The sequence below is a fragment of the Saimiri boliviensis genome, chromosome 2 (genome assembly GCF_048565385.1).
Source record: "Saimiri boliviensis isolate mSaiBol1 chromosome 2, mSaiBol1.pri, whole genome shotgun sequence".
NCBI lineage: Eukaryota > Metazoa > Chordata > Mammalia > Primates > Cebidae > Saimiri > Saimiri boliviensis.
The window spans coordinates 74629626-74655235 of record NC_133450.1 but is presented as its reverse complement, the minus strand read 5'-3'; the positions used below and the strand labels follow the sequence as shown (position 1 = coordinate 74655235).

The 25610-nt window shown below is 46.1% G+C and overlaps 1 protein-coding gene and 1 pseudogene across 7 annotated transcripts in view; one reads left to right on the top strand and one right to left on the bottom strand.

Moving 5' to 3' along the window:
• EML1 (EMAP like 1) overlaps positions 1–25610 on the bottom strand; it is a 220703-nt gene that overhangs the window by 12817 nt on the left and 182276 nt on the right. For all 7 annotated transcript variants that reach the window (XM_074393593.1, XM_074393597.1, XM_039469107.2 and 4 more), the window contains 8 exons: positions 25051–25176; positions 24221–24352; positions 21341–21408; positions 18395–18483; positions 3284–3381; positions 3072–3159; positions 1819–1914; positions 486–616 (listed from right to left, as the gene is read on the bottom strand). In XM_074393593.1, coding sequence (XP_074249694.1) covers positions 486–616; positions 1819–1914; positions 3072–3159; positions 3284–3381; positions 18395–18483; positions 21341–21408; positions 24221–24352; positions 25051–25176 — 828 coding nt within the window. The remainder of the gene's footprint in view (positions 1–485; positions 617–1818; positions 1915–3071; positions 3160–3283; positions 3382–18394; positions 18484–21340; positions 21409–24220; positions 24353–25050; positions 25177–25610) is intronic.
• Positions 24568–24939, top strand: LOC101049163 (ribosomal biogenesis factor-like; annotated as a pseudogene).

Below are 25610 nucleotides of genomic sequence, written 5' to 3'. Positions count from 1 at the left end.
TCAGAAGGGACACAGAAACAAACCCACAGTCCTTGTGGACAGAAACGAGCAAATAACTGCCCTCGGCCAAGTGATACGTTCAGTATCAGAGGTGCCAGGTATGAGTCACCCCAAAGGCGGGCCTAACCAGATGCTGGCTGAGGGTGAGGGGTCTCCTTGTTGAAGGGGGATCAGGGTAGGGTCATGGAGGATGAGGAAGGGCGGTCCCAGGCCTCAGGGCTGGCTCAGCTCAGCAGTGCCGGAGCAAGGGAGACGTGGTGGAGGGCAGAGGCATGAGCCCGTGGAGCTGCAGAGGTAGACGAGCAGATGAGAGTCTCGGGGTTTCCCTAAGGGTGGCCAGAAGTGCTGAGAGCACGGATAGCGGAGTCACATCCGCATCTGTGGCTGGCAGCACTCACAACCCATTTCCATTTAGTCTCCAAACAGGTCAGGCATGCGTGCATGCCCAACGGGGGATGAGATTAGTGAGGGAACAGGCCCTTTACCCTGAACTGCGAGCAGGGATATGAGAAGAGGTGCACTTTGCCAAAGTCGTCGCCTGTGGACAGGAGTTTTTTCTCATGGGCCCGGCAGACGGCATTGATGTCAGTTCCGTCCGAGCCTTCTGGCCACACTCCTAAAACAAAGACCACAAACAGAGCGCTGGAAATACCAGGGGACACAGGGTACATCGCACAGGAACTGGCTGCCGTACTGTCCTGAACATAAAACTGCCTCAAGTCCAGCTTTAGAAACAAGGGTCAAAACAACAGTCATCTCGGCTCCGGGCTTCTCCCTGTGCGCCCAGCATTGCTCAGGCGGTCTTGGGAAACCCTCCAACGCTCACTGCATGGGAGCAGGACGATGGGCTTTTCGGGTTGCTGTCTTTGGAGGGCCCTTCCTGAGACCAGGGCAGCCAGGACCAGGAGCCGGTTCTCAAGGCGCTGCCCCTCCTTCATCTCTGAAGCATCTTGGGAAGCTGCCCTGTCCTCACGCCCGCAGTTCCTTGTTCCTGTCGTAACTCTACATGTGCGGGTCTCTCCAAAGGCCTTTTAACCCTGGCTCTGCGCACGTTTCTTGGGGTCACTCCCTGTGGCTGCTGCTTGCCTGGGGCAGCTTGGCAGTGGTGGCCATCGTTACTGGCTGCAGGCTCTGCAGCCCTGAGCCCAGGTAGGCCTGGAGGATGGGTGGGTGGGGGACACCATCTTCTGACCATTGTCAGGGAAACCCTTTGCACAATACCTGTGGCTAGGAGAAGGCTGGATACACATGGGTTTTCGACTGGGAGCTCTGGAGTGAACCTCCAGACCTCAGCACTAAATACCAGAAAATACCGGCCAATTCTCACCAATGTACTGACTTGTGCTCTTTTATAGATGATAAACACTGTCTTTAAAAATTTTATTAATTTGTGGCCCTTTAATTTAGGTCACTTATGAATATATTCCTAAGGTGACCTTTGAAGAAAGTAAAATGTTTAGTTTAAGAACCAAAAAAATAGAAATTAAAAACCCTCACAAATGGTAAGTAAGTTGACTGAGCACCATCTGGTCTACCCAGGTCCGTGTGGCACAACCTGACAGAAGAGGGTTCCAGGGAATTATCTCAGGACCCGCCGCGCTGTACGCTGGAAAAGGGTTAAAAACTCATCTCTCTGGTTTTTCTCAGCGGGCCAAGCCCTGGCCCTCCCCCAGGGAGCAGCGGGACGCACATCTTACGGGGCTCAGGTAGCAGCAGAGCAGTCTGACAAGACTGGCGACTATGAGACTCCAAAGCTGCTGAAGACATGTTTTAAAAGGATATTATGTTGGAACCCAGTGAAATCTGCAGAAAACTTACCAAAAACATGGAATCCCAAAGTGCAGGTGTAGGTGGCCCATTCGATGTCTCTTGTAGTTTCCACACTTACAACTTGTTTACAGGCAGAGGGAACCCCTGCAAAAAGCAAATGCAGTCTGGCGACATCGAAGCTGAGGCCTCACCCCTCCCCCGAGCAAGGCTGAGCCCCCAGAGCTGTGCCCCGCTGGGTACAGAGCCCTCCCTGGAGAGGGAGACCCTCTACTTCCCAGTTGGGTGGGAACCGTGTGCACAGCTGTGAGCTCGCCTGGAATGGAGCCTGAACCCTGGGCCTGGGTGGAGACGCGTTCTTCTTTGTTTTTTCCCCATCTCCGTCTCTGAGTCTGTTTCCCATGGTCTGGCTTTCTTGTCTCCGGTTCCTGGGTCTCCGCCTGCCACCTGCCCCACCAGAACCCCTGAACACAGCTCTGCCCCTGCTGTCAGGCCCCCCAGCCTCCCTGTACCGCAGTCTCTTCAGCTCAGAGTCAGGAAAGGAGGTTATGGAAAGCAGTCACATCAAGGGCCTAGAGCCTCCCAGGGGACTTGTGTGTTCCCCAAATGAGCTCTCACCAGCAGAGTATGAGACTGGATCTGAGAAGGTTCTAAACCCAGGGACTGTCCCTGAAAACCATCCCCTGTCCCTGTGCCTGTGTCAAGCAGGACCTGGACAGGGAGCAGGTGAGATGGTACAGCTGCCCTCCCCACTGGAGCGAGCTAAGCCTCGGTACACACCGCCCCGGCTTTTCCTGCCATTCGTGGTCCTGCTTGTCCTGGTTGGTGAGTACCAGCCATGATTATCCTTGCTGTTCCCAGGCACTGCCTGGGCCCAGAGACTGGCCAGGGTGGGGTTGGGAGAGAAGGAGGAGGAGAAGGAGGAAGGGTCCAAGGGCTGCTGTCTACCCAGGTGGGAAGGATTTCGTGGTCCCTCCCATGAGGATAACACCGTCCAAGCCCTCCTCGTGCCTGGACAGCTCTGGACCCACCCTCTTCTGCCACATCAGCCCACCCCCAGCCTCCCGCTGCAGGGATCCAGGCCCTGCACCTTCTCCTCCACAGGGGCTCACAGTCGGCAGGAAACTGGGAAGGACCCAAGAGGCCATGCAGCCCCATTCCTCAATGTTACAGAGGAAGAAACCATGGCCTAGAGATGATGGCCCTCACCTGTCATGTGGGAGGTGGGTTTTCAGAGGCCCCTGAGTCTCTGAGTGAACACTTTATGAGATTGAGACTTCATACAATCCGGGGGTGGTACTCACAGTAGAGGATTTCGTAGTCTCCGGAATTTGACACGAGGAATTGCGAGTTTACTGACCAGTCCAGGTGAGTAATGAAGCTGGAATGACCCTGGGAGAGAACAACACTGTCTTCACTTCACTGGCCTTAGAAGTCCCTACCAACACCGTTCCGCTGTGGTTAAATGAATGCACGCAGGTGCATGAGAGGCAGCAGGACCACTGTCGATGCTTACCGAGCACTTGCCCACACGCGTGTACTTCCTCCCGTTGTCACTAACGCCATAGATATAGATGCAGTTGTCATGCGAGCCTATGGCTAAGAAACTCCCATCTACAAAGAGAGGACAAATTACATTTCAGAGGTGAAAAATACACATTTGTTACAAAGGATAACGGTAGCTGCCACCATGGATTTAGACAGAATCACCAGATTAATGAATTATTTCCAAGAGAAAAATCTGGTTTTGAATGAATTCTCTGCCACTTCCTAAGCTATCTTTTGAAAAATACATACCTGGCCAGATGACAAAATCTGGTAAAGATTGAGACATTTTTTATGAACTTTTAAATTTTTTTGAGACAGGGTTTTGCCGTCATAGGCTGGAGGGCAGTGGTGTGATCGTAGCTCACTGCAGCCTCAACCTCCTGGGCCCAAGTGATCCTAGGGAGGTAGCTGGGACTGCAGGCGTGCAGCATGACACTCAGCTAATTTTAACTTTTTTTTTGTAGAGTTGGGGTCTCACTGTGTTGACTAGGTTGGTCTTAAACTCCTGAGCTCAAGTGATCTGGCTGCCTTGGCCTCCCAAAGTGCTGGGATTACAGGCGTGAGCCACTGTGCCCTATGAACTCTTTTCATACAATTTTATCAAATCTTATGAAGCCCTTCCCTGTCCCAATCACGGAAGGATGGAGGAGCCCACAAAGCCCACCGGGATGGCCTTCCAGCACCTCACTCCTCACTGAGCACACGGGTTCCCTCAGGCCTCTGCACTCACCGCCCCCTTCCTGGACGGCCCTTCCTGCCTCTCTTCCCAGGTGTATCTTGGTATCTTCTCCCACTAGGTTTCTGGTTCTGGGAGGGCCTAAGGACCCAGGCCTTGATGCTTGTGTGGAAACACACGGGAAGGAGCCCTTTGCAACAAAAGGCAGCAGCAGCCCCAGTGGCTGGAAGTGACCATGCACGCCACGCAGGGAGGAGGACCCAGGACAGGAAACAGGACCTGGAGGGGAGTCTGGCAAAAGGTCCGACTTTCCTGAGCCAGCAAGCAAACAGAAGGACTGGAAACCTGGAGGCAAGCTGGGCCCAGAACAGAATGCAGGGTAGAAGGGCTCTCTCCGCTCCAGCTAGGGGACTGCAGGTCCTCCATCCACAAACACAGTGAGCAGCGCATTTTCATAGTCGGGAGGCTTCACTTGGACAGTATTTGTACAGGGTTTTGCGCTCACAGGCACGTCAAGCGTTAACAAGGGCTGTTTCTCTCCTCCCTCTTTCCTGTGATTTTCCTTCTCCGGACCCAGGGTGGCCTGGTGCCTCAGGGAATGGCATTTTAGGAAGTGATGGCCTAGGCCAGGTCAAAATAGGGGTGACCTGTACAAATCAAGAATCCTGAAGGAATGGGGCAAATCCACATTTTTTGCTGAAGAAAACAAAAAGGACTGCTGAAGCCAGAGACGGGCCATCATCGGCTGCTGATGGGGCTGGAGAAGGACAGGTAACCATGCCAGAAACCAACTGTCCCTGGGCTCAGTGCCTGCAACTGACCATGCCCGGACAGCAACAGTGATGACAACCACAATCAACACAAAATGCTACTAACAATGACCACTTAATTTTACTAATTACAATCATTAAATGGCGTGTGAGTGCGTGCATGTGTGCGTGTGTGTGTGTGTGCGTGTGTGTGTTCTGAGATGGAGTTTCACTCTTGATCAGGCTGGAGTGTAATGGTATGATCTCAGCTCACTGCAACTTCTGCCTCCTGAGTTCAAATGATTCTCCTGCCTCAGCCTCCTGAGTAACTGGGATTATAGGAACACACCACCATGCCTGGCTAATTTTTCTATTTTTAGTAGAGATGGGGTTTCACCATGTTGGCCAGGCTGGTCTTGAACGCCTGACCTCAGGTGATCCACCCCCATCGGTCTCCCAAAGTGCTGGGATTACAGGAGTGAGCAACCGTGCTTGGCTTGGCCGACACATCTGAAAACCTACTATGTGCTAGGTCCAATTCTAAACTCCTGTGTTAACTTACTTAATCCTCAAAACAACCTCATGAAGTAGATATAATTATCCCCATTTTTCAAGAGAGGAAAGTGAGGCATGTACAATTAAGTAACTCGTCCAAGGTTGCACAGGTGTCCTGAAGCTTGCTTAAATCCAGGCAGTCTGACTCCAGGGGCACTGCTCCTCTGACCTGCTTTAGGGTAAAGAACAGCTGAAAATATGTCACGTGACACGTCAGGATGTTGGCTGTCTACTCTTAAGCAAAAAATCATCTCAAAAGACTACCTGATCAGGCCAGGTGCAGTGGCTGATGCCTGTAATCCCAACACTTTGGAAGCCCGAGGCAGTCAGATCACCTTAGGTCAGGAGTTCAGGACCAGCCTGGCCAACATGATAAAACCCCATCTCTACTAAAAATAACAAAAATTAGCTGGAAGGGGCACACCCCTGCTGCCCTAGCTACTTGAGAGGCTGAGGCTGGAGAATGGCTTGAACTCGGGAGGCGGAGGTTGCAGTGAGCTGAGATTACGCCACTGCACTCCAGCCTTGGCGACAGAGCAACACTCTGAAAAAATAAAATAAAATTACTACCTGATCATTTGTGAACTCAAAAATAATGAGGCCTCTTTCATAATGGAACCATTTGTTTTGTTTTGTTTTGTTTCCTGAGATGGGGTCTTGCTGTGTCACCCAAGCTGGAGTGCAGTGGTGCGATTCCTGCTTACTACGAACCTCCTTGACTCCTGCCGTGGTCTCCAGAGTAGCTGGGACTACAGATGTGTGCTACTGTGCCCAGCTAATTTTTTGATTTTTTTGTTGAGATGGGGTCTCACTATGTTGCCCAGGCTGGTCTCGAACTCCTGGGCTCAAGTAAAACTTCCTTGGCCTCCCAAAGTTGGGGATTACAAGTGTGAGCCACTGCGCCCGGCCATGATGGAACTATTTGCTATTTAAGAAACAGGTTTAAGGCAACTGGTTAACTATTTAAGGAAAAAATACATCCTCCCCCAAAAAAGTTCATTTAAAAATCAACTTTGAGGCACTATTTTCATGCAGTAAAATGCACACATTTCAAGTGCATGGTTTGAGGAGTTTTAACAACTATTACCTGCGTAACCACCAACAAATACACCTGTGTAACCACCATCCCTATATCTGTTGTTTGTTTGTTTTGTTTTTTTGATACAGTCTTGCTTTGTTGCCCAGGCTGGAGTGCAGTGGCACAATCTCAGCTCACTGTAACCTTTGCCTCTTGGGTTCAAGTAATTCTCCTGCCTCAGCTTCCTGGGTAGCTGGAATTACAGGCACCCACCACCATGCCTGGCTAATTTTTTTGTATTTTTAGTAGAGATGAGATTTCCCCATTGGCCAGGCTGGTCTCAAACTCCTGACCTCAGGTGATCCACCCTCCTCAGTCTCCCAAAGAGCTGGGATTACAGGTGTGAGCCACTGCACCCAGCCCTCATATCTGTTTTGAAAGATGAATGAAACCCAGGACTTCACAGTCTCCCTCAGCCATCCACTTCTGTCTCTGACAGCCTCAGTCAGATTATAGTTCCTCTTTCCCATTCTAATCCACAGTCTTCATGCAGGAGATGAAGCTCACTTCTGCCTGGGGAAGTCCTCCCTGCAGAGGGGAATCAGCTGATCATATCATCCACAGCCCCAGGCCTCTGCACAGGCATGGAGAGCTGTCCCAGGAGGCCCTCAGCCTCCCTGTGGACAACTCTGACCAGCCCACCCCACCCAGGTCTCTGCATCCTTAGCACACACCCGCTAGTGCTGCCTCACCCCTTGCAGGTGATGTGGAAACGGGCAGTGACTCAGAGACAGAGGCGGAGCTAGGAGAACGTTCCCTTCCTTGGAGGTGGGGCCTCCCAGTCCGTCCCCTGTTCCCCGACACTACCACCACAAAAAACCCTGAAACGACCCCTCCATTGACCATGACGACTGCCTGGGAAGATAGCAGTGTGAGGATGAGAATGTGGGCTTTGAGGTCAGAAATGTGGGCTTTGGGTTCAATCTGAGCTCTTTTACCCACATTAATCCATAAATATATAAAACCAACTGCCTAAGAAATCAAAACCAACCAGTATTTGTCAATATGCTAACCAGAGACCAGATGAAACCCGGCACAGCCTGGTTCTTGGGTCCCACAGAGCCCTTTTTCTTTCCCTAATTGTCTTCCTCTCCTCCAAAAACTCTCTAAGCCTCACTCCCCAGCTCTCTCTGAGACTGAGATTCCTAAACTTACTCCACTGAAATAAGCTAGTATTTGGCAGAAAATGAAAATCAGCTGGAGAATTCATAAAGACAAGGAGCAGGAGTCTAGGTGCTCAGAGGGGAAGGACAACCTTATGGCTGTTTCCTACTGATCGTTCACTCTTCACCAGGCTGGAGGCTGGGGGCTTCAGGCAAGCCCAGCAGCGCCTCAGCAGACGGTTCAATTAGTTTTGCTCTGCAGGATGAGGAAACTGAGGCTCAGTAACTTGTGTACAGCAACATGGCCAGGTGAATGGCACAGGCAGAAATCACTGCATGAGTGGCAAGTACCTGCATGCTGACGAGTGACATGTGGGTGGACGACAGCCTGCAGGTGCAGGAACAGCCGTGCCACTATGGTGCAGCCTCTCTCCCGGCACACTGGGCACTGGAATTTTGGGCTTGGAGACAAGACTGCTGCATCTGGATGGGGATTGGCCCAGGGAGGGTGGATGCCACATGGGAGGGGAAAGGGCTGGCTGGATGGCAGGGGCTGCATCACCACTGGTCTCAGACTCAGGCTGACAAGGGGGGATTTGATACTGCAAGTGATGGAGTGAATGCCAGATTCGGATTCATTCCAGTAAAAGCAGAAAAAACCCACCTTTCAAACAATACATGGGTAAGATCAAAGAAGAGAAATATGATTGCACAACCAGTTGCACCTGATCCTTTCTGGTCTTCTCTCTTTCATCTTCACATTCTGATTTTTCCATGAGCTGAAACTAGAACAGGAGGACTGAGGATCTGCAGCTGGGCTTAATGAATAGGAAATTATTTTCTTCCTATTTCTGTTCTTTAAAAAAGTACAATCTTGACTGAGCATGGTGGCTCACGCCTGTTATCCCAGCACTTTGGGAGGCCAAGGCGGGCGGATCATGAGGTCAAGAGATCGAGATTATCCTGGCCAACAGGGTAAAACCCCATCTCTACCAAAAATACAAAAATTAGCTGGGCGTGGTGGCACATACCTATAGTCCCAGCTACTCAGGAGGCTGAGGCAGGAGAATCGCTTGAACCCGGGAGGTGGAGGTTGCAGTGAGCAACCTCCAGTCTGATGACAGAGCGAGACTCTGTCTCAAAACAAGAAAAAGTACAATCTTCATTCAATCAAAACTCCATTCTGTCCAATCAGAAAGTGCTCTGTAAGATTCTCGACATAAATGTTAAATATGAGAATTGTCACGATGAAGCTCTAATTTAATAAGCCTATGTGGGAGCTGGCATTTTGCCAACACTCAGTTGACTGTGGTTGTAATAAACTCTCATGTAACATTAGCTTTTCAGCAAAAGCCCATATTATGTAAAATAGTCCATAAATGAAAAACAGTTGCTACAACATGCCTGAGATGGGTATTCAGTGGTCCGTGGAAATGCTCTAGGCTCTGGCTCTGAGTGTGTCAAAGAACGCCCACCCGCTCTGGGCAATTCACATGCACTCCTGGAGGACTTTGCTTCGTGGTCGGGTTTTGGGCATGTGTCCAGAGTTCCAGGGCTGGCTTTCTGAACCTCCCTCTGCCACCCACAGTGAGGTACAGACCAACAACTCAAACCTGGGCTTGCCTGTCGGGCTCACAGAAGCCAGAAACTGCCAGAAAGATTTAGTTCTCAATTGCTGCTAAAGTTTTGATTGTCCAGTTTATGAGGTAACCCCTCCGACCTGCACCCGTGCACAGCTAACAGCAATGTTGAAGAGGATCGCAGAGTAGCCCTGGTTCCTCCTAAAGCTCCGTCTCTACACTCCCAGTCTGTGGCGATGGGTCAGTGTCCAACCACATCACTGAGTGCGAAGGTGGCATTTATCCCTGGGCAGGGCGCCTGCAGCTGGGGGCCCGTTGGTCCTTCTTACATTCTGGAGGCCCAGCTCCATCTAGAAAGCTCAAGAACCACTAGCTTTTCCTCTGGCCGTCAACACAACCCCCAGAGCTTTCCTGAGACTGATGGAATGAGAAAAAGCCCTCATCATTTCATAATGGTCTCCTTTCTTAGCACACAGCAGTGTAGGGGGCTGCTACCTGGGAGATGGGCTACAGATTTGGGCTGGGATTGTGGCAGCAGGTTCCTGAAATTCCATGTTAATGGCAATCTGTGCTTGGGCATCAAAATTTTTTTTTACTCTCTCTTTCTTTTTAGTTTCAAGTCTATAAATACTTAAATCCAAAAAGGGGATAGTAATCTACAACAGTAAGCCTACATGCTGGAAAACTCTTGTGTAACCAGAAAACTCATACTGCTGATCACATTTTGCTTTGCGTCACCTGCACTGTAGTTAGTTATAGGGACCTTCATGCATGCAACTAACCTGTTGTAAACCCTGTGCCAGGAGCTAGCTGGGCACACAGTGCTGAAGAAAATAGGGTCCATCCCATTATGGAACTGTCGGTCACTCCCCAGGGGCCTGAGTCCACCATCTGGGTGCTGTTCCTGGGGCCGTCACTGCTGCTGTTACTGATGATATCACATCCCTTGTGACATCTGTATAATGCTCTGCTGAGAACTCATTCACACTTCTTTCAGCTGGGCCTCATGGTAATGTGCTGCCTGATCTGACAAGGTCACCTGGCTAACTGAGGGAGGACACTAGATCCAAATGCGGTTGTCCTGGTCCTGGCCCAAGGCTTTTACTTGTGCCCCACACAGCTTCCAGGAAATGACTCAAGCCCAGAGGCAGAGTTCTAGTAGAAGAGCTCTCTGCTCTCCAGGGAATGGTCATTAGCGTAACTGACAAGAAATGGAAACATGCTTCCCAACGGACTTGCTCATGTTAGCCAGCGCTGACAAGTATCTGAGGGCTTTCTAGGAAAGAGGGTGCAGATGAGGCCCTTGTGCCTTCAGCAGACTTTCAAAATATCTGAGAAAATGATGAGAAAACAAGATAGGATACAGAACACTGGCTAAATTAACAGAAAGAAACGTGACACTGAAGAGGTCATGAATGAAAGGCATTCCACGTCAAGCTCCTTCTCAACATGGAGAAAGTGCTGCCAAGGGGGCCGAGCAGTTGCCTGTTTAGGGTAAGAAGTTATGAACATGGTTCGGGTACAAGGAATAAGTATCCATAAGAGATGCTTTATTGGATTCTCCCTAAAGCTCGACGACATGTCCCACTGTGAAGCAGAGTCGACGCTGTCAATCCGGTTATAAAACAGAAGATCCCTACAGAGACCAGCAGCTCAGAGTCAGCCTCTCCCATTTCCAAGAGTGTCAGCATAGCCAAATGGCCTGCATAGGACAGAAAAACAGTATTTCTTACAACATACTCATATAGTAAAACGGCTTAGAAACATCCCCTACCCCGGGGCAATGAGCACTCCTAACACTATTGTGATCTCTTTGCTTCAGATGAGACAGGAAGGAGGGCCTCCTGAGAGAAGGGGCTATAGGTAAGAAAGGTACACAAGGATCCTGGAACAACTTGTTATGCCAGAGAACAAGTATTGAAGACTCCTGAGGTCATGTCAGAAGGACCCAGGAGCCAACTAAAGTAACTTCCACTGGTCAATGATGGATAAATTGCTCCATCTAATAGACTGGAATACTGCAAATATACTTCAATTCATAACAGCGCCAAAACTACATCACGACCACCACCACCACCAACTGGTCACTGTTAGAGGATGCAGAAAGCAAATGCATTATCTCAGAAACTGGAAAATAAAGAGAATGAAATCAAGCATTAATCCTCACTTTCCTACATGAACTCTACCACTGGGTATCAAAATAGTAGACAAAGGAAAGTTTCTCTTCACAGAAGTAGTATATCTAATAAATGAAGAAGAAAAGCTAACACTGGAAATCAATAGTTGGCAACCCTTTATGGATCTAGGCACTGGGTATCAACAGCTGCTAATATCACAAAAAGTAAGAAAAACCCATTATGTGCCTCCTATAGGGAAAATATAGCAATACACATTGAGCTTGAATATGACCAAGCCTTGATATTCAAAAATCACTTTATGGGAAATACAGGGGACAGAGGAACGCGTAAAGCACCACCACAAAAAATGCATTCAGCAAATCCAGTGTTGAAAGTGCTACAGGACAAAAGAGCCAGTTTCTTCAACAAATATATTATAATAGAAGGGGAAAGAGAACACCTATGGATTAAAAGAAACTAATAAGTCATATCAACCAACTACCATTGTGTGGGCCTTTTTTTGCTTCTTTAAACAAATTGTTAAAAAAAAATAGTAAATTGTTAAAAAAAAATAGTAACTAGGAGCAGCAGCTCCCACCAGTAATCACAGCACAAGCACTTTGGGAGGCCAAGGCAGGAGAATCACCTGAGGTCAGGAGTTCAAGATTCGCCTGGCTAACATGGTAAAACCTTGTTTCTACTAAAAATACAATAAATTAGCCAGGCGTGGTGGTGCGTGCCTGTAATGCCAGCTAGTTGGGAGGCTGAGGCAAGAGAATCGCTTGAATTTGGGAAGCAGAGGTTGCAGTGAGCTGAGATTGTGCCATCGCATTCCAGCTTGAGCAAAAAGAGCAAAACTCCGTCTCGAAAAAAAAAAAAAAAGTAAATTGGGCCAGGCATGGTGGCTTATGCCTGCAATCTCAGCATTTTGGGAGGCTGAGGAGGGCAGGTCACCTGAGGTCAGGAGTTCAAGACCAGCCTGACCAACATGGAGAAACACCGTCTCTATGAAAAATACAAAATTAGCTGGGCGTGGTGGTGTATGCCTGTAATCCCAGCTACTTGGGAGGTTGAGGCAGGAGAATTGCTTGAACCCAGGAGGCAGAGGTCACAGTGAGCTAAGATCATGCTACTGCACTCCAGCCTAAGCAATGAGAGCGAAACTCCGTCTCAAAAAAAAAAAGTAAATTGAAAATTTGAACATGCAAGTGGTCATCTGATGATATTAAGACATCAATGGTAATTGGGGTTGGGGAGGAGACAATGATATTGCAGTTACATTAAAAATAAGAAGGCAGGTTGGGTTCTGTGGCTCATGCCTATAATCCCAGCATTTTGGAAGTCCAAGGAGGTGGGTAGATCGCTTGAGCTCAGGAGTTCGAGACCAGCCTGGGCAACATGGCAAAACTCCGTTTCTACTAAAAATACAAAAAATTAGCCAGGTGTGGTGGCACACACCTGTAGTCCCAGCTTCTCTGGAAGCTGAGGGAGAAGGATTGTTTGAGCTTGGAGGGTGACGGTTGCAGTGAGCCAAGATCATGCCACTGTACTCCAGCCTGGGTGACAGAGCGAGACTCTGTCTTAAAAAAAAAAAAAAAGGTGGAGCTGGGCACAGTGGCACATGCCTATAGTCCCAGTTATTCAAGGAGCTGAGGCTGTAGTGTACTATGATCATAGTTATGAGTAGCCACTGCAATCCCGCCTGCAACATAGTGAAACCTCATACATAACAGTAAAAAACAGCCATTAAAAAAAATAAGAGGGGCCGGACATGGTGGCTCACACCTATAATCCCAGCACTTTGGGAGGCTGAGGCAGGTGAATCACCTGAAGTTGAGAGTTCGAGACCAGCCTGGCCAACCTGGCAAAACCCCATCTCTACTAAAAATACAAAAATTAGCCCGGTGCGGTGGCTGTAGTCCCAGCTACTCAGGAGGCTGAGACACGGGAATTGCTTGAACCTGGGAGGCAGAGATTGCAGCAAACCAAGATCGTGCCACCGTATTCCAGCCTGGGCAATAGAGCAAGACTCTGTCTTAAAAAAACAAAATGAACAACAACAACAAAAGAGGGCCATTCTTCTAGCTGTGGCTGAATGAGGTTGGCAAATCTTCTCCCCATAAAGCATTGTGAAATTCTATAAAATGACAAAAGCAACCATTTCCATGCTCTGCAAATTGAACAAAGACATGAAAATCTGAGAAATGTTTGTGTCTGAAAACCTGGACTTCAGGTAGAAACAAGGTGAATCCATGATGTTCTTCCCTGGGCTACCCTCGCTCCTTCCCAGCAGCTGGCACAGAGGTTCTGCCAGGGAAGAGCAGGCTCTGGCGACCATGCAGTTGTGGCCAAAGGGGCTCACTCCAGATGGAGCCTGGGGAACGGCAGCACTGGCGATGGGAGAGACTATCTTCAGGGAAGATGGGGTGGGAGTAGGGCCAATGTTTCTACTCACCTGAGGTTACGGTTATTGTATGGGTGAGCATATTCCTGGCTGATAATAAGACAAAGGAGGAAACTCACATAATAATCCCAACAGATGCAGAAAAAGCATTTGATAAACTCCAATCCCATTCGTGCTAAAACCTCCAAACTAATTAGGAATAGAAGGGAATTTTCTCACTATGATAAAGGGCATCTTTATCCCTCACGATGAAAGACTGAATGCTTTTTCTTCTCAGAAAAACAGAGGAAAATTAATCAAATGTAGTGATATTAATAAGAAGACTGAAATGACTTTCTGTGATTTCAGAAACCTGCGGTTAATTGTGGTCTGCAAATATTATGTATAATACAGTATTCTGAGAGAGAAACCATGTTCACATAATTCATATGACAATATATTGTTATAATTGTGCTACTTGATTATTATGATCGTTAATCTCTTACTGTACCTGATTTATAAATTAAACTTTGCCACAGGCATGTATGTATAAGAAAAAACATCGTACACATAGGGTTTGGTATTATCCATGGTTTCAGGCACCTGCTGGGGGTATTGGAAGGTAGCCCCTGTGGATTAGAGGGGACTACTATACTAAAACTAATAAAAGAAGTTTAGAAAGGTCATAGGATATAAGTTCTATGTGCAAAATTCAATTCTATTTGTACATACAGGCAGCCAAGTAACTGAAAATAAAATTCAGAAAACAATTCCATTCACAATGGCATACAAAATAACTTACTTTGGAATAAATTTAACAAAGGAAGTGCAAGACTTGTACACCAACAACTATAAACCATTGCTGAGAAAAAGTAAACATCTAATTAAATGGAGTGACATTCTTTGCTCATGATTAGAAGATTCACTATTGTCAAGGTGGCAATTTCCCTCATATTGACCTGTAAAGTAAGTATAATCCCTCTTAAAATCCTAATAGGCTTTTCAAAGTTACAAACTGCCAAGCTGGCCTAGCCTGGTGGCTCATACCCGTAATCCTGACATTAAGGGAGGCTGAAGTGGGAGGATCTCTAGAGGCCAGGAGTTTGATACCAGCCTGGGCCACAAAGTAACACCCTGTGTCTACAAAAAAATTTTAAAAAAAATAATAAAAAACGACAAGCTGATCCTAAAATTTACATACAATTTTATATATAGTAGGGACCTAAAATAGCCAACATTATTTTGAAAAAAAAAACAACAAAGTGGCAGCAGTTTCACTACTCAGTTTGAAAATTTCCTCTAAGGTCATAGTAATCAAGGCTGTGGGCACAGGGATAAACGGGTGAAGAGGACAGAACTGACTATATGGAAATAAACCTTTATGTTTATGATCAATTGATTTTTGACAAAAGTGTCATTGATAATTCAACAGGGAGAAGCTGTGTTTTCAATAAAAAGTGCTGGGACAACTAGATAGCTCTAAGCAGAACAAACAGGCTCTCCCCTCTCACCATTCTTGTGGATCAAGACCAGCCTGGCCAAGCTGGTGGAACCCCGTCTCTACTAAAAATACACAAATTAGCCTGGCGTAACTCTTGCATAATTAACTCAAATGGATCATAGACCCACATGTAAGGGCTAAAACAACTCTTCTAAAAGAAAGCATATAAGAACATCTTCATGACCTTGGATATGACCCCAAAGGCATGACCCACAAAAGAAAAAACTGATAAACGGAACTCCAGCAAAATTAAAAGCTTTTGTGCTTTGAAAAACCCCATTAAGAAAATGAACGCTGGGCATGCCTCAGGACTATAATCCCAGCACTTTGGGAGGCCGAGGCAGTCGGATCACTTGGGCCTAGGAGTTTAAGACCAGCCTCGGCAACATGGTAAAACCCTGTCTCTAACAAAAATACGAAAATTAGCCAGGGGTGGTGGTGTGTGCCTGTGTTCCCAGCTACTTGGGAGGCTGAGGTGCAAGGATTGCTTAGATCTGAGGTCAAGGCTGCAGTGAACTATGATCATGCCAGTGCACTCCAGCCTGGGTGATAGAGTGAGACATTGTCTCAAAACAAACAAACAAAACCAAAAGAAAATGGAAGATAAGCCATACATTCAGAATAAATATTTGCAAATCATCTATCTGATACTGTCTATAAGGAATATATAAAGAGAATTTACCACTCAATAGTAAGACAAACAGCCCAATTAAAAATTGGCAAAATATTTGAATAGATATTTCACCAAAGAAGATACTGGAATAACTAATATGCACATTTAAAATGCTCAATATCAGTAGTCATTAGAGAAACACCGATTAAAACCACAATGAGATGCCATTACACCCTCCTTAGAATCACTGTAATAAAAAAGTCAATAACAAGTACTGGGAGGATGTGGAGTTACTAGAGCCTGAGCACATGGCTGGTGAGAATGTAAAACAGGACAGGCAGTCTGGCAGTTTTATCAAATGTTAAACAGAAGTTTACCATACAATCCGCCAATTCCACAACTAAGAATTTACCCAAGGGAAGCCGGGCGCGGTGGCTCAAGCCTGTAATCCCACCACTTTGGGAGGCTGAGGCGGGTGGATCACGAGGTCGAGAGATCGAGACCATCCTGGTCAACATGGTGAAACCCCGTCTCTACTAAAGATACAAAAAATTAGCTGGGCATGGTGGCACGTGCCTGTAATCCCAGCTACTCAGGAGGCTGAGGCAGGAGAATTGCCTGAGCCCAGGAGGCGGAGGTTGCGGTGAGCCGAGATCGCGCCATTGCACTCCAGCCTGGGTAACAAGAGTGAAACTCCGTCTCAAAAAAAAAAAAAAAAAAAAAAAAAAAAAAAAAGAATTTACCCAAGGGAAATGAAAACAAAAAGACATATACATAAATGTTCATAGCATTATTCATAATAATAAGACTAGAAACAATCTAAATCCATGAGGCCAGGTGCAGTGGCCCACTCCTGGAATCCTGGCACTTTGGGAGGCCAAGGTGGGTGGATCACCTGAGGCCAGGAGTTTGAGACTAGCCTGGTCAACACAGTGAAACCCCGCCTCTACTAAAAATACAAAAATTAGCTGGGCATGGTGGTGCACGCCTGTAATCCCAGCTACTTGGGAGGCTGAGGCAGGAGAATCACTTGAACCTGGGAGGTGGAGGTTGCAGTCAGCTGAGATTGCACTACTGCACTCCAGCCTGGGCAACAGAGTAAGCCTCTGTCTCAGAAAAAAAAAAAAAAAAAAATCCATCATTAACTGATGCATAGATAAACAAGATGTGGCGTATATCCATAAAATGGAAAACTACCCAGCAATGAAAAGGAATATACTTCTGCTACATGTACAATAACATAGATTAATCTCAAATACATGATTATACATGAAAGAAGTCAGATGCAACTGACTACACATTGTAAGAATCCATTTACACGGTATGTCCAGAAAAAGCAATTTTTGGAAAAAGAAAACAGATCAGTAGTTTCCTTGGACTGGGGGTGGGGATGGAGGTGAATTGCTAATGGGCATGGAGGAAACGTTTTGGGTGATGAAAAGGTTAAAAAACTGGACCATAGTGATGGTTGTTACAGAACTCTACAAGTTTACAAAGAATCAATGAGTTGTACATTTATAACAGTTAATCATTATTTGTAAATAATTCTTCAGCAGAGCTGTTAAAGGCGTCCTCATCGACCGGGCACAGTGGCTCATGCCTGCATGAGCTCATGCCCAGCACTTTGGGAGGCCAAGGTGGGTGGATTACGAGGTCAGGAGTTCGAGACCAGCTTGGCTAAGATGGTGAAACCCTGTCTGTACCAAAAATACAAATATTAGCTGGGCATAGTGGTATGCACCTGTAATCCCAGCTACTTGGGAGGCTGAGGCAAGAGAACTGCTTGAACCTGGGAGGCGGAATTTGCAGTGAGCCAAGATTGTGCCACTGCACTCCAGCCTGGGCAACAGAGCAAGACTCTGTCTCAAAAAAAAAAAAAAAAAAAAGCGCATCCTCATCTTTTTGGGATATTAACAGATGAAATGATGAGATGTCTGGGAACCGCTTCAAAATATGGAAGGTGGGGCGGTGGCTGGGGCTACAGATGGAGGAAACTGGCTGACGGCTGATCACGACTGAAGCTGGCTGATGAGTACATGGGTTCATGATTCTATTCTGTTTAATTTTGTCTATGTTTGAAATTGTCTATAACACAAGCATAGTGATCCAAAGGAGGGAGAAGAACCCTAAATGTCACAATTACGTGCATATCTAATTTACATTTCACTCTGAGAGGCTTGTGAAATTTTTTCTTTAAAGACACTGACACAGAATCTCAATTCTGTTGGGATTTTAAAGTAGTTAATACAATAGCAAAGACATGGAGTCAACCCAAATGCCCATCAATAGTAGACTGGATAAAGAAAATGTGGTAGATATACACCATGGAATACTATGCAGCCATAAAAAGGAACAAGACCATGCCCTTTGCAGGAACATGGATGGAGCTGGAAGCTGTAATCCTCAGCAAACTAATGCAGGAACAGAAAACCAAACACTGTATGTGCTCACTTGTAAGTGGGGGCTAAATGATGAGAACACAGACACACTGGGTGGGGAACAGCACACACTGGGGCCTGTCAGACATGGGCGAGGGGGAGGGAGAGCATCAGGAACAACAGCTAATGGGTGCTGGGCTTAATACCTCGGTGATGGGTTGATTTGTGCATTAGACCACCATGCACATATTTACCTGTGTAACAAACCTGCACAATCTGCACACGTACCCCATAACATAAAATAAAAGTTGATTTTAAAAAAGCAGTGAATGGTTTGGAGTCTAACCTGGTGAGTAACGCATTACTGAGAGCTGTTCATTTCCATCTGTGTGAACGGTGACCAAGTCTTTTGTTTCTGTGTCAAACACAAACCACCTGTTGTCAACATGAGAAAAAGCACAGTAAGTCGTTTAGTGAGAAAATAAAGATTATTACAACAGTAGGAGGAATAAAAAAATTATTAATCATAAAAGCTTAATAAAGATATGAAATTTGCTTAATAAGAAAGCTTGTTTCCAGTTTTTATTCAAAGAAAATTTCCTATATAGAAGCATTTTTTTAACAAAAGAAATGGCACATTGGTTACCATTCAAAACTATGCTGTTATCAACACCATGGCACAGTTTCTCTGTGTTTGTCACTTGCACACAGAAGGAGAGAAAGCTGTGAGCAGAGGAGATGTCAATACCTAGTACCAGGGCGTATGGTCAGAGGAAGCAGCGAAGGACCACCTGCAAGAGCTCACCCAGGTTTCCAGGGTGAAGCAGGAGCACGAATGAGGATTTGCTGGTGTCCCAGTGGTCCTGCAGGCAGAGGCAGGCTGAGAGTACAGGCCCTATGGGGATGCCAGCCGGCAACCAACAGGGCGAAGGAGTGCACAGAGCAAATGGAAGAAACCGGAGTGGAGGACTGGTCTGATTTCACCTGGCTGGGCCATTTCCTCAGTGGTGAGCTGAGGAGGAGAGTCCAGGTCTATTTTGCAGGCTCAGTATTAAAGTCGAATGATAACGGACATGAAGTGCTTTGTATCCTCTGATAAGCACACAGTCCCACTAAAAGTCTGTTAACATTAGAATGACTGAACTCTCCTGCCTGTTATATTCTCAGGGGGTGCTGGTGAGCCCCTGGTGTTTTTAATGATAAAGGGAATGCATGGTCCCTCCTCCTGCAGTTTCTAACCTGTATGAGGACAACCCATCAGTATGTCCACTGCTGCAGAGTGAGCATCCCTTGTCTTCCACAGGAGACCCCCTAACCATGCAGTGTCCGATGTCCTGTCCCCCAGAAATGTGGATTTTGCTTCTCTGCCAAGTTTTTACACCTTCAACAACCATTTACCTTTAATGTGCTATTTAACCTTAATAGAGGCTGGGGCCAATTAGAACATGGCTTTAAAGTATCCTGTTAAATCAACAGCATTGGGAACTAAGTCCAACCTAGGACCTGAATGGCAAGAAGCATAGATGAGGGGCTGGATTAGGTGACACGAGCCATATCCACCACCCTGGGACACTGATTCTGAGCACTGTCACCATGTTCTACATGCACAGTAGGCATGGCGGCATCTGTCAGCCTGTTGGGAGGTCAGTCATCAGAAGGTGGGAGCCTGGTGAGTTAGAAGCTTCAGCTGTCTCAAAGAGAGTAAAATGGGAGGTGGTGTGTGTGTGTGTGTGTGTGTGTGTGTGTGTCTACACAAACGTTTTCATGAAGAATTCTGTTGGTTACATGGAGACCAACATTAAGATATTGCCGTCTATGACCTACAAAGAGCTCCACTTTCTTCATCCATACAGGCTCTGCAGTCATAGCAACAGAACTAAGTGCTGCGCTTTTTAGAGAGGAAGGGTGGGAGGAAAAATATTTGACTGAAACCACAGTAAATGTATACAGGACCATGAGCAACATAAAGGTTCAATCGAAACCTACAAAGCAATGATAATGATAGCCGCTGCAAAGCTTGCCAGGCGGCCCCGGCAGGTGCTCTCTGCATTGTCTCCTTTCATCCTCAGTGCGACACAGCCAGGCAGGGAATATAACAATTTACAGAAAAAGAAACAAATTCGGAGAGTTTATATAACTGGTTCAAAGCCACACTGCTGCTATGTGGCAAAGCTGAGCTGCAAACGCAGACCCACCATCCGGTGCGTAGGAGGTGCCAGGTGAATAGGTATATTGGAGTAAGAGGCTCAGGGTCTGGGCAGTTTCTACAATCTTGAAAGTGCAGCTAGAAAAAGCATTTATTTTCTATTTTTAATTTTTTTAGAGATGGGGTCTTGCTCTGTGGCCTAGGCAAGGGTACAGTGGTGCAATCATAGTCCAAGGCAGCCTTGAACTCCTGATCTTAAGAAATTCTCCTGCCTCAGCCTCCTGAGTAGCTAATACAGGTCTGGACCACCATACCTGTATTACTCAGCTCAATTTTAAAGTTTCTATAGAGATACGGTCTTGCTATGTTGCCCAGGCTGGTCTCAAACTCCTAGCCTCAAGCCATCTTCCTGCCTAGGCCTCTCAAGGGCTGGGATTACAGGTGTGAGCCACTGTGGCCAGGAATAGAAAAAGCATTTTTAAATGCTCAGAACTTTGAAATGTTTTCTTGCTTCATTCTAAAGTCAAGGCTCCTTCCGCAGTCTCAAGATCAGGAATTGGGAAGCTCCATGAATCCTCTCAAATTACAGGCAAAATGTGTGTGTGGCTGGGTGTGGTGGCTCATGCCTGTGATCTTAGCATTTTGGGAGACCAAGGTGGAAGTACTGCTTGAGTCTAGGGGTTCAAGAACAGCTTGGGCAACACAGTGAGACGTGTGTCTCTACAAAAAATAAAATATTAGTTGAGCATGGCGATGCAGCCTATAGTCCCAGCTACTTAGGAGGCTGTGGTGGGAGGATCACTTGAGTCCTGGAGGCTAGAGTGAGCTGTGATTGTGCCACTGCACTCTAGTCTGGGTGACAGGGTGAGATACTGTCTAAAGAAAAAAAAAATGTGTGTGTGTCTTGTGGAGGTAGAGGGTTCTTTTCCAGGAGAGAGGGTCTAGAGCTTTCCTCAGATTTCCCCAAGGCTCAAAATGTAATGGGCCACTGTTTCAAGTTTTGCTTTCAACTTAATTCTTGGTAAGTCATTAGAAGCTGTGAACGTGCAGCCAAGAGCTGAATGGGGGCCTGTTCCTGGGGAAGTAGAAACAACAGCCTCTTTTCCACAAGCTTTGCAAGCACAAGCCACGCTGGCATGGACCTACCTCCCAGTGAGTGTTCCGACTGCAACCACAGACCCTGAAGGATGAAAACCAGAAGACTGAGCTGGATCCTAAAATATTTTAAAGGAAGTGTAAATTGATGAACAGATACAACACTATAGCATAACACACATACAACACAGACACACGCGCGCGCGCACACACACACACACACGAGTTCTAATTCCTTAGGGCTCGGTGACTCTATTTGAAAAGTCTCTTTTCTCTCTCTAGAGAAAAATGTTTTCCTACTTGGATAAATGCCATGTTTCAATAATGCTAAATTTCTACCCTACCCAATCCTTTTTTTGAAGCAGGATCTCATTTATCATCCAGGCTGGAGTGCAACGGCATGATCATGGCTCATTGTAGCCTTGACCTCCCAAGGACAAATGACACTCCTGGCTCAGCCTCTGAAGCAGCTGGGACTACAGATGTGTGCCGCCACACCTGGCTAATTTTTTTATTTTTTATTTTGTAGAGATGGAGTCTCACTATGCTGCCCAGGCTGGTCTTGAACTCCTGAACTCAAGTGATCCTCCTGTCTCTGCCTCCCAAAATTCTGGGATTATAGGTGTAAGCCACTGAGCCTAACCCAAATTTCTATCCTTTTAGAATTTTTCCCTTTTTGTGTTAAATCCGTTCCTATCTATAGTAATCTGATGAAAGACAGGTAAATGCTCCTCTGCAAAGCCACAGTTTCTAGAACTCCACCCCTTCAGTTGACTCCCTGTGCTGAATGGTAAGCTCATCAAATAGTGTGCTTGATTGGTCTGGAAAGACAACCGTGGCACCTGACTCCATTAAACGGAGACTGGGTGAGTGCCCACTGGGGGCAAAACACTACAGAGGCCTGGAAGGATCACGAGATAAGCGAGGCATGTTCTAGGTTTTGATCCAGAGGAACACGCACACAGTCATCACTAACTTGGATACCAGATGGAATAATCCATGAAGGAGATACAAATCAAGGTGCTGTGGAATCACAAGGGAGGGAGGGAGAAGGTTACCCTGGGAAGCTGGGCCAAGGCTTCGCAGTGCCGATGACTGGACCTGGACCTCCCAGGAGAGGAAGAATTATCTCTGGTGAAGGTGGGATGTGGTCACTATAGTTTTTTGGACCACAGTGAAGTGGGCAACAATATAATTAAAGTGATGGAAGCAACACAGCTTTGGGCATATTTGAGAAATGGCAGGTAGGTCAGTGGGCTCACAGCACAGAGTATATGACACTAGTGATGTCACCACCAAGGTAAGGATTTGATCACTAGGAAATAAGAACACTTTGAATGGTTCTTGTCCTGTCAATAAAAAGAGTGACATGATTGAATGTGTGTTTTAGATAGAAGGGCACTTGGCAGGAGTGTTTAGGATGAAGTGAAAAGAGATTAAAGAATATCAGAAAAAAAGTAGCAATGGGACTGAAAATAGGAGGCACTGAGATACTACTGGATAATCTCAAAAAACCAAGAGAAAGAAACTTGATACATGATTTCATTATTTCAATGCATTCTTTCTACAGTAGCAGCTGTAATTAGCTCAGAGCTGCCACTAATATACAAACAGAAATCGTGTTCACTTGAAGCTTTACCGTTTATAAAGCACTTCTGTCTATGTCATTCATCTGGGCCTTGTAACAATTTTGAGATGTGGACACTGAGTTACAGATGTCGGAAGTCACCAGGCCAGTAGGCAGAGGAGCTAGGACTTCATTGCAGTTCTCTGGCTTCCAGTTTAGAGCTCTGACCCTTATGTTAGGCTAAGTGATTAACAGGCTGATAAAGGAGCTGTCATTGCCTTCAGCCCTCCTGGACCACCAGGGCACAGGCAGAACACAGAACACTGTTTCCTTTAGCTCCTTCCTGCCATTGTGGCCCATACCTGCTGAGTGGCAGTGCCTGCCCCTTGGGCCCTTCCACCTCGTGACTCAGCTGGCCCTAGCACCCTTTCTGTGAAAATGAAGGGAAGGAGAGCCGAAACTTGGACCTAGCACCTGGGACATGCCAATGAGTCTGTGGGGGATGAAAGGATGATGTGTGTGGTTTACAGAGGAGCTATTTCCTCTGTGCAATGGGTTTGCACAGATCATGAGGGCACAGGCAACAGAGAATGAGCTTTTGATTCACTGCAGTGCAATGCAGTGGAAAGAACAAGAGTTTAGGAGTCAGACTGAGCTGGGTCCTAACACTGGCTCCGTCACTCACTAACTTAGTGACCGTGGAAAGTTATTTAACTTCTCTATGCCTCAATTTCCTAACCAATAAAATCAAAGTAAAAAAAACCTCTTCAACCTGCAGAGCTGCTACAAGGATTAAGGAAAATACACGCACCATGCTTGGCACGCAAACAGTTGGTGCTCAAGAAATACATGTAGGGAAAGGGTATTTCAACACTCACAGGTCATCAGAGTTTCTTTTGCAAAGTTCACAAAGACTTTCAAACAAAAAGTTTACTTTACCATCAAACTCAAAATGTAGAGATATATTCAATCATGTGTTCAGCACAGCTTGTAAATTCCCAAAGGGTACACAGTAAATAGAATGTAGGCTCATAACAAGTATTTCCCAGTTCTTAAGGTGGTTGAGAGAGACTGTACTCAGAAAATCTGACAACGAACTTGAAAAGAACAACTTGTTTTCAGAAAATTTCAAAAGTAAACTTCAAAATTACATGGCTGAGATCACTTGCGGCAATGGTGAAAGTAACACTGCTAAATGCAATGTTAAATGCAATTGCAATGCTAAGGCAATTCTAAATAGATAAATTAAATGACATTTGCTTTGGGACAATTTTATATCACTGTCGATTTCATGCAAAAAAATAAATGAACATGTTTCAGATGAATTTCTGTAAGAACAGTGGAAATGTAATGTACATGTTTACCTCAATTATTTTGTCCCAGACAGGACGGTGACCCACAGCGTCCCAGAGAGTGGCATGCTTGTCATGCCCACAGGTCAAGAACTGAGGTTTTGAGGCATGGACGGCCAGTCCCCAGAGCTCATCAGTGTGACCCTACAAAAAAACAAGACAAACGGAAGTTCTCTGAGTTACAACAGTCTGCACTCAGGAGCTGTAAGGGATGATGAACCGTGGCTTCATGCTGACTTCATAACTGCTCTCAACATTTTCTCTCCTCCCATCTTAGGGCAGCAACTGAAACTCTGAGGTGGAGGAAATTACCGTAGCATAAAACACAGTAATGAGGTACGTGCCAGACGGCATCACCTGGGGCTTAAGAAGCTGCAGACAATGGCCAAAAACAAATTAAGAGGGCCGAAGTCCAGGAATGTGTTTCACATAGCCAGCCAAAAAAACTTTAAGGCTAAAAACAAAGCAAAACCAGGTACCACTAATCTTAAGAAGATAAATATTACGAACGAAGAAAAAATTAACAGTAAATAAAGCTTTTGTAGATGTACAAAAGGAACTTGCACATTTCTCAAAAGGCCTTTCACTTGAACCTCTGCAGAAAGAACTGATTCCTCAGCAGCGTCATGAAAGCAAACCAGTTAATGTTGATGAAGCTACAAAATTAATGGCTCAGTTGTAAAACAGTAGTGATTCACCACAAAGATCAATAAATTAAATGTTTTATACAATTTTATTTAAAAAAAAAAACATAGTAATGAGCACTTCTTTGTAATGCTTGAGTAGAGTCTGATATAATGCAAAATGAGAATGTTTGCTGGGCCTGCTAAGTGGGATCGTACCTGAGTAATGGGTATAAAGTCCCCTGACAGAGTGCCCTGTAGGACAAAGTTTCGAGTTGTGCCAATCAAGATCACATCGCCTTTCCCCTCAGCCACGGTCCGTATTGGACCAAACTGTTCTGGAATCTGCATTGAAAAGTCATATGAAAAGAAAAGATATACCATTTCATTCAACTGTTAGCTCATTCATTCATTTATCATAACGATAGTTTCTATAACAGTTTTGTATATACATATAATGTACATTCAAATATATATGTTGTATATGCATATATACATATATATAAAGAGTTTCGGATAGATAGATACTACAGCCAGCGGGTGCAGTGGCTCACACCTGAAATCCCAGCACTTTGGGAGGCCGAGGTGGCTGGATCACCTGAGGGCAGGAGTTGGAGACCAGCCTGGCCAACATGATGAAACCCCATCTCTACTAAAAATACAAAAATTAGCCGGGCATGGTGGTGGGCAGCTTAATCCCGGCTACTCGGGAGGCTAAGGCAGGAGAATCACTTGAACCCAGGAGGCGGAGGTTGCAGTGGGCCGAAATTGCGCCACTG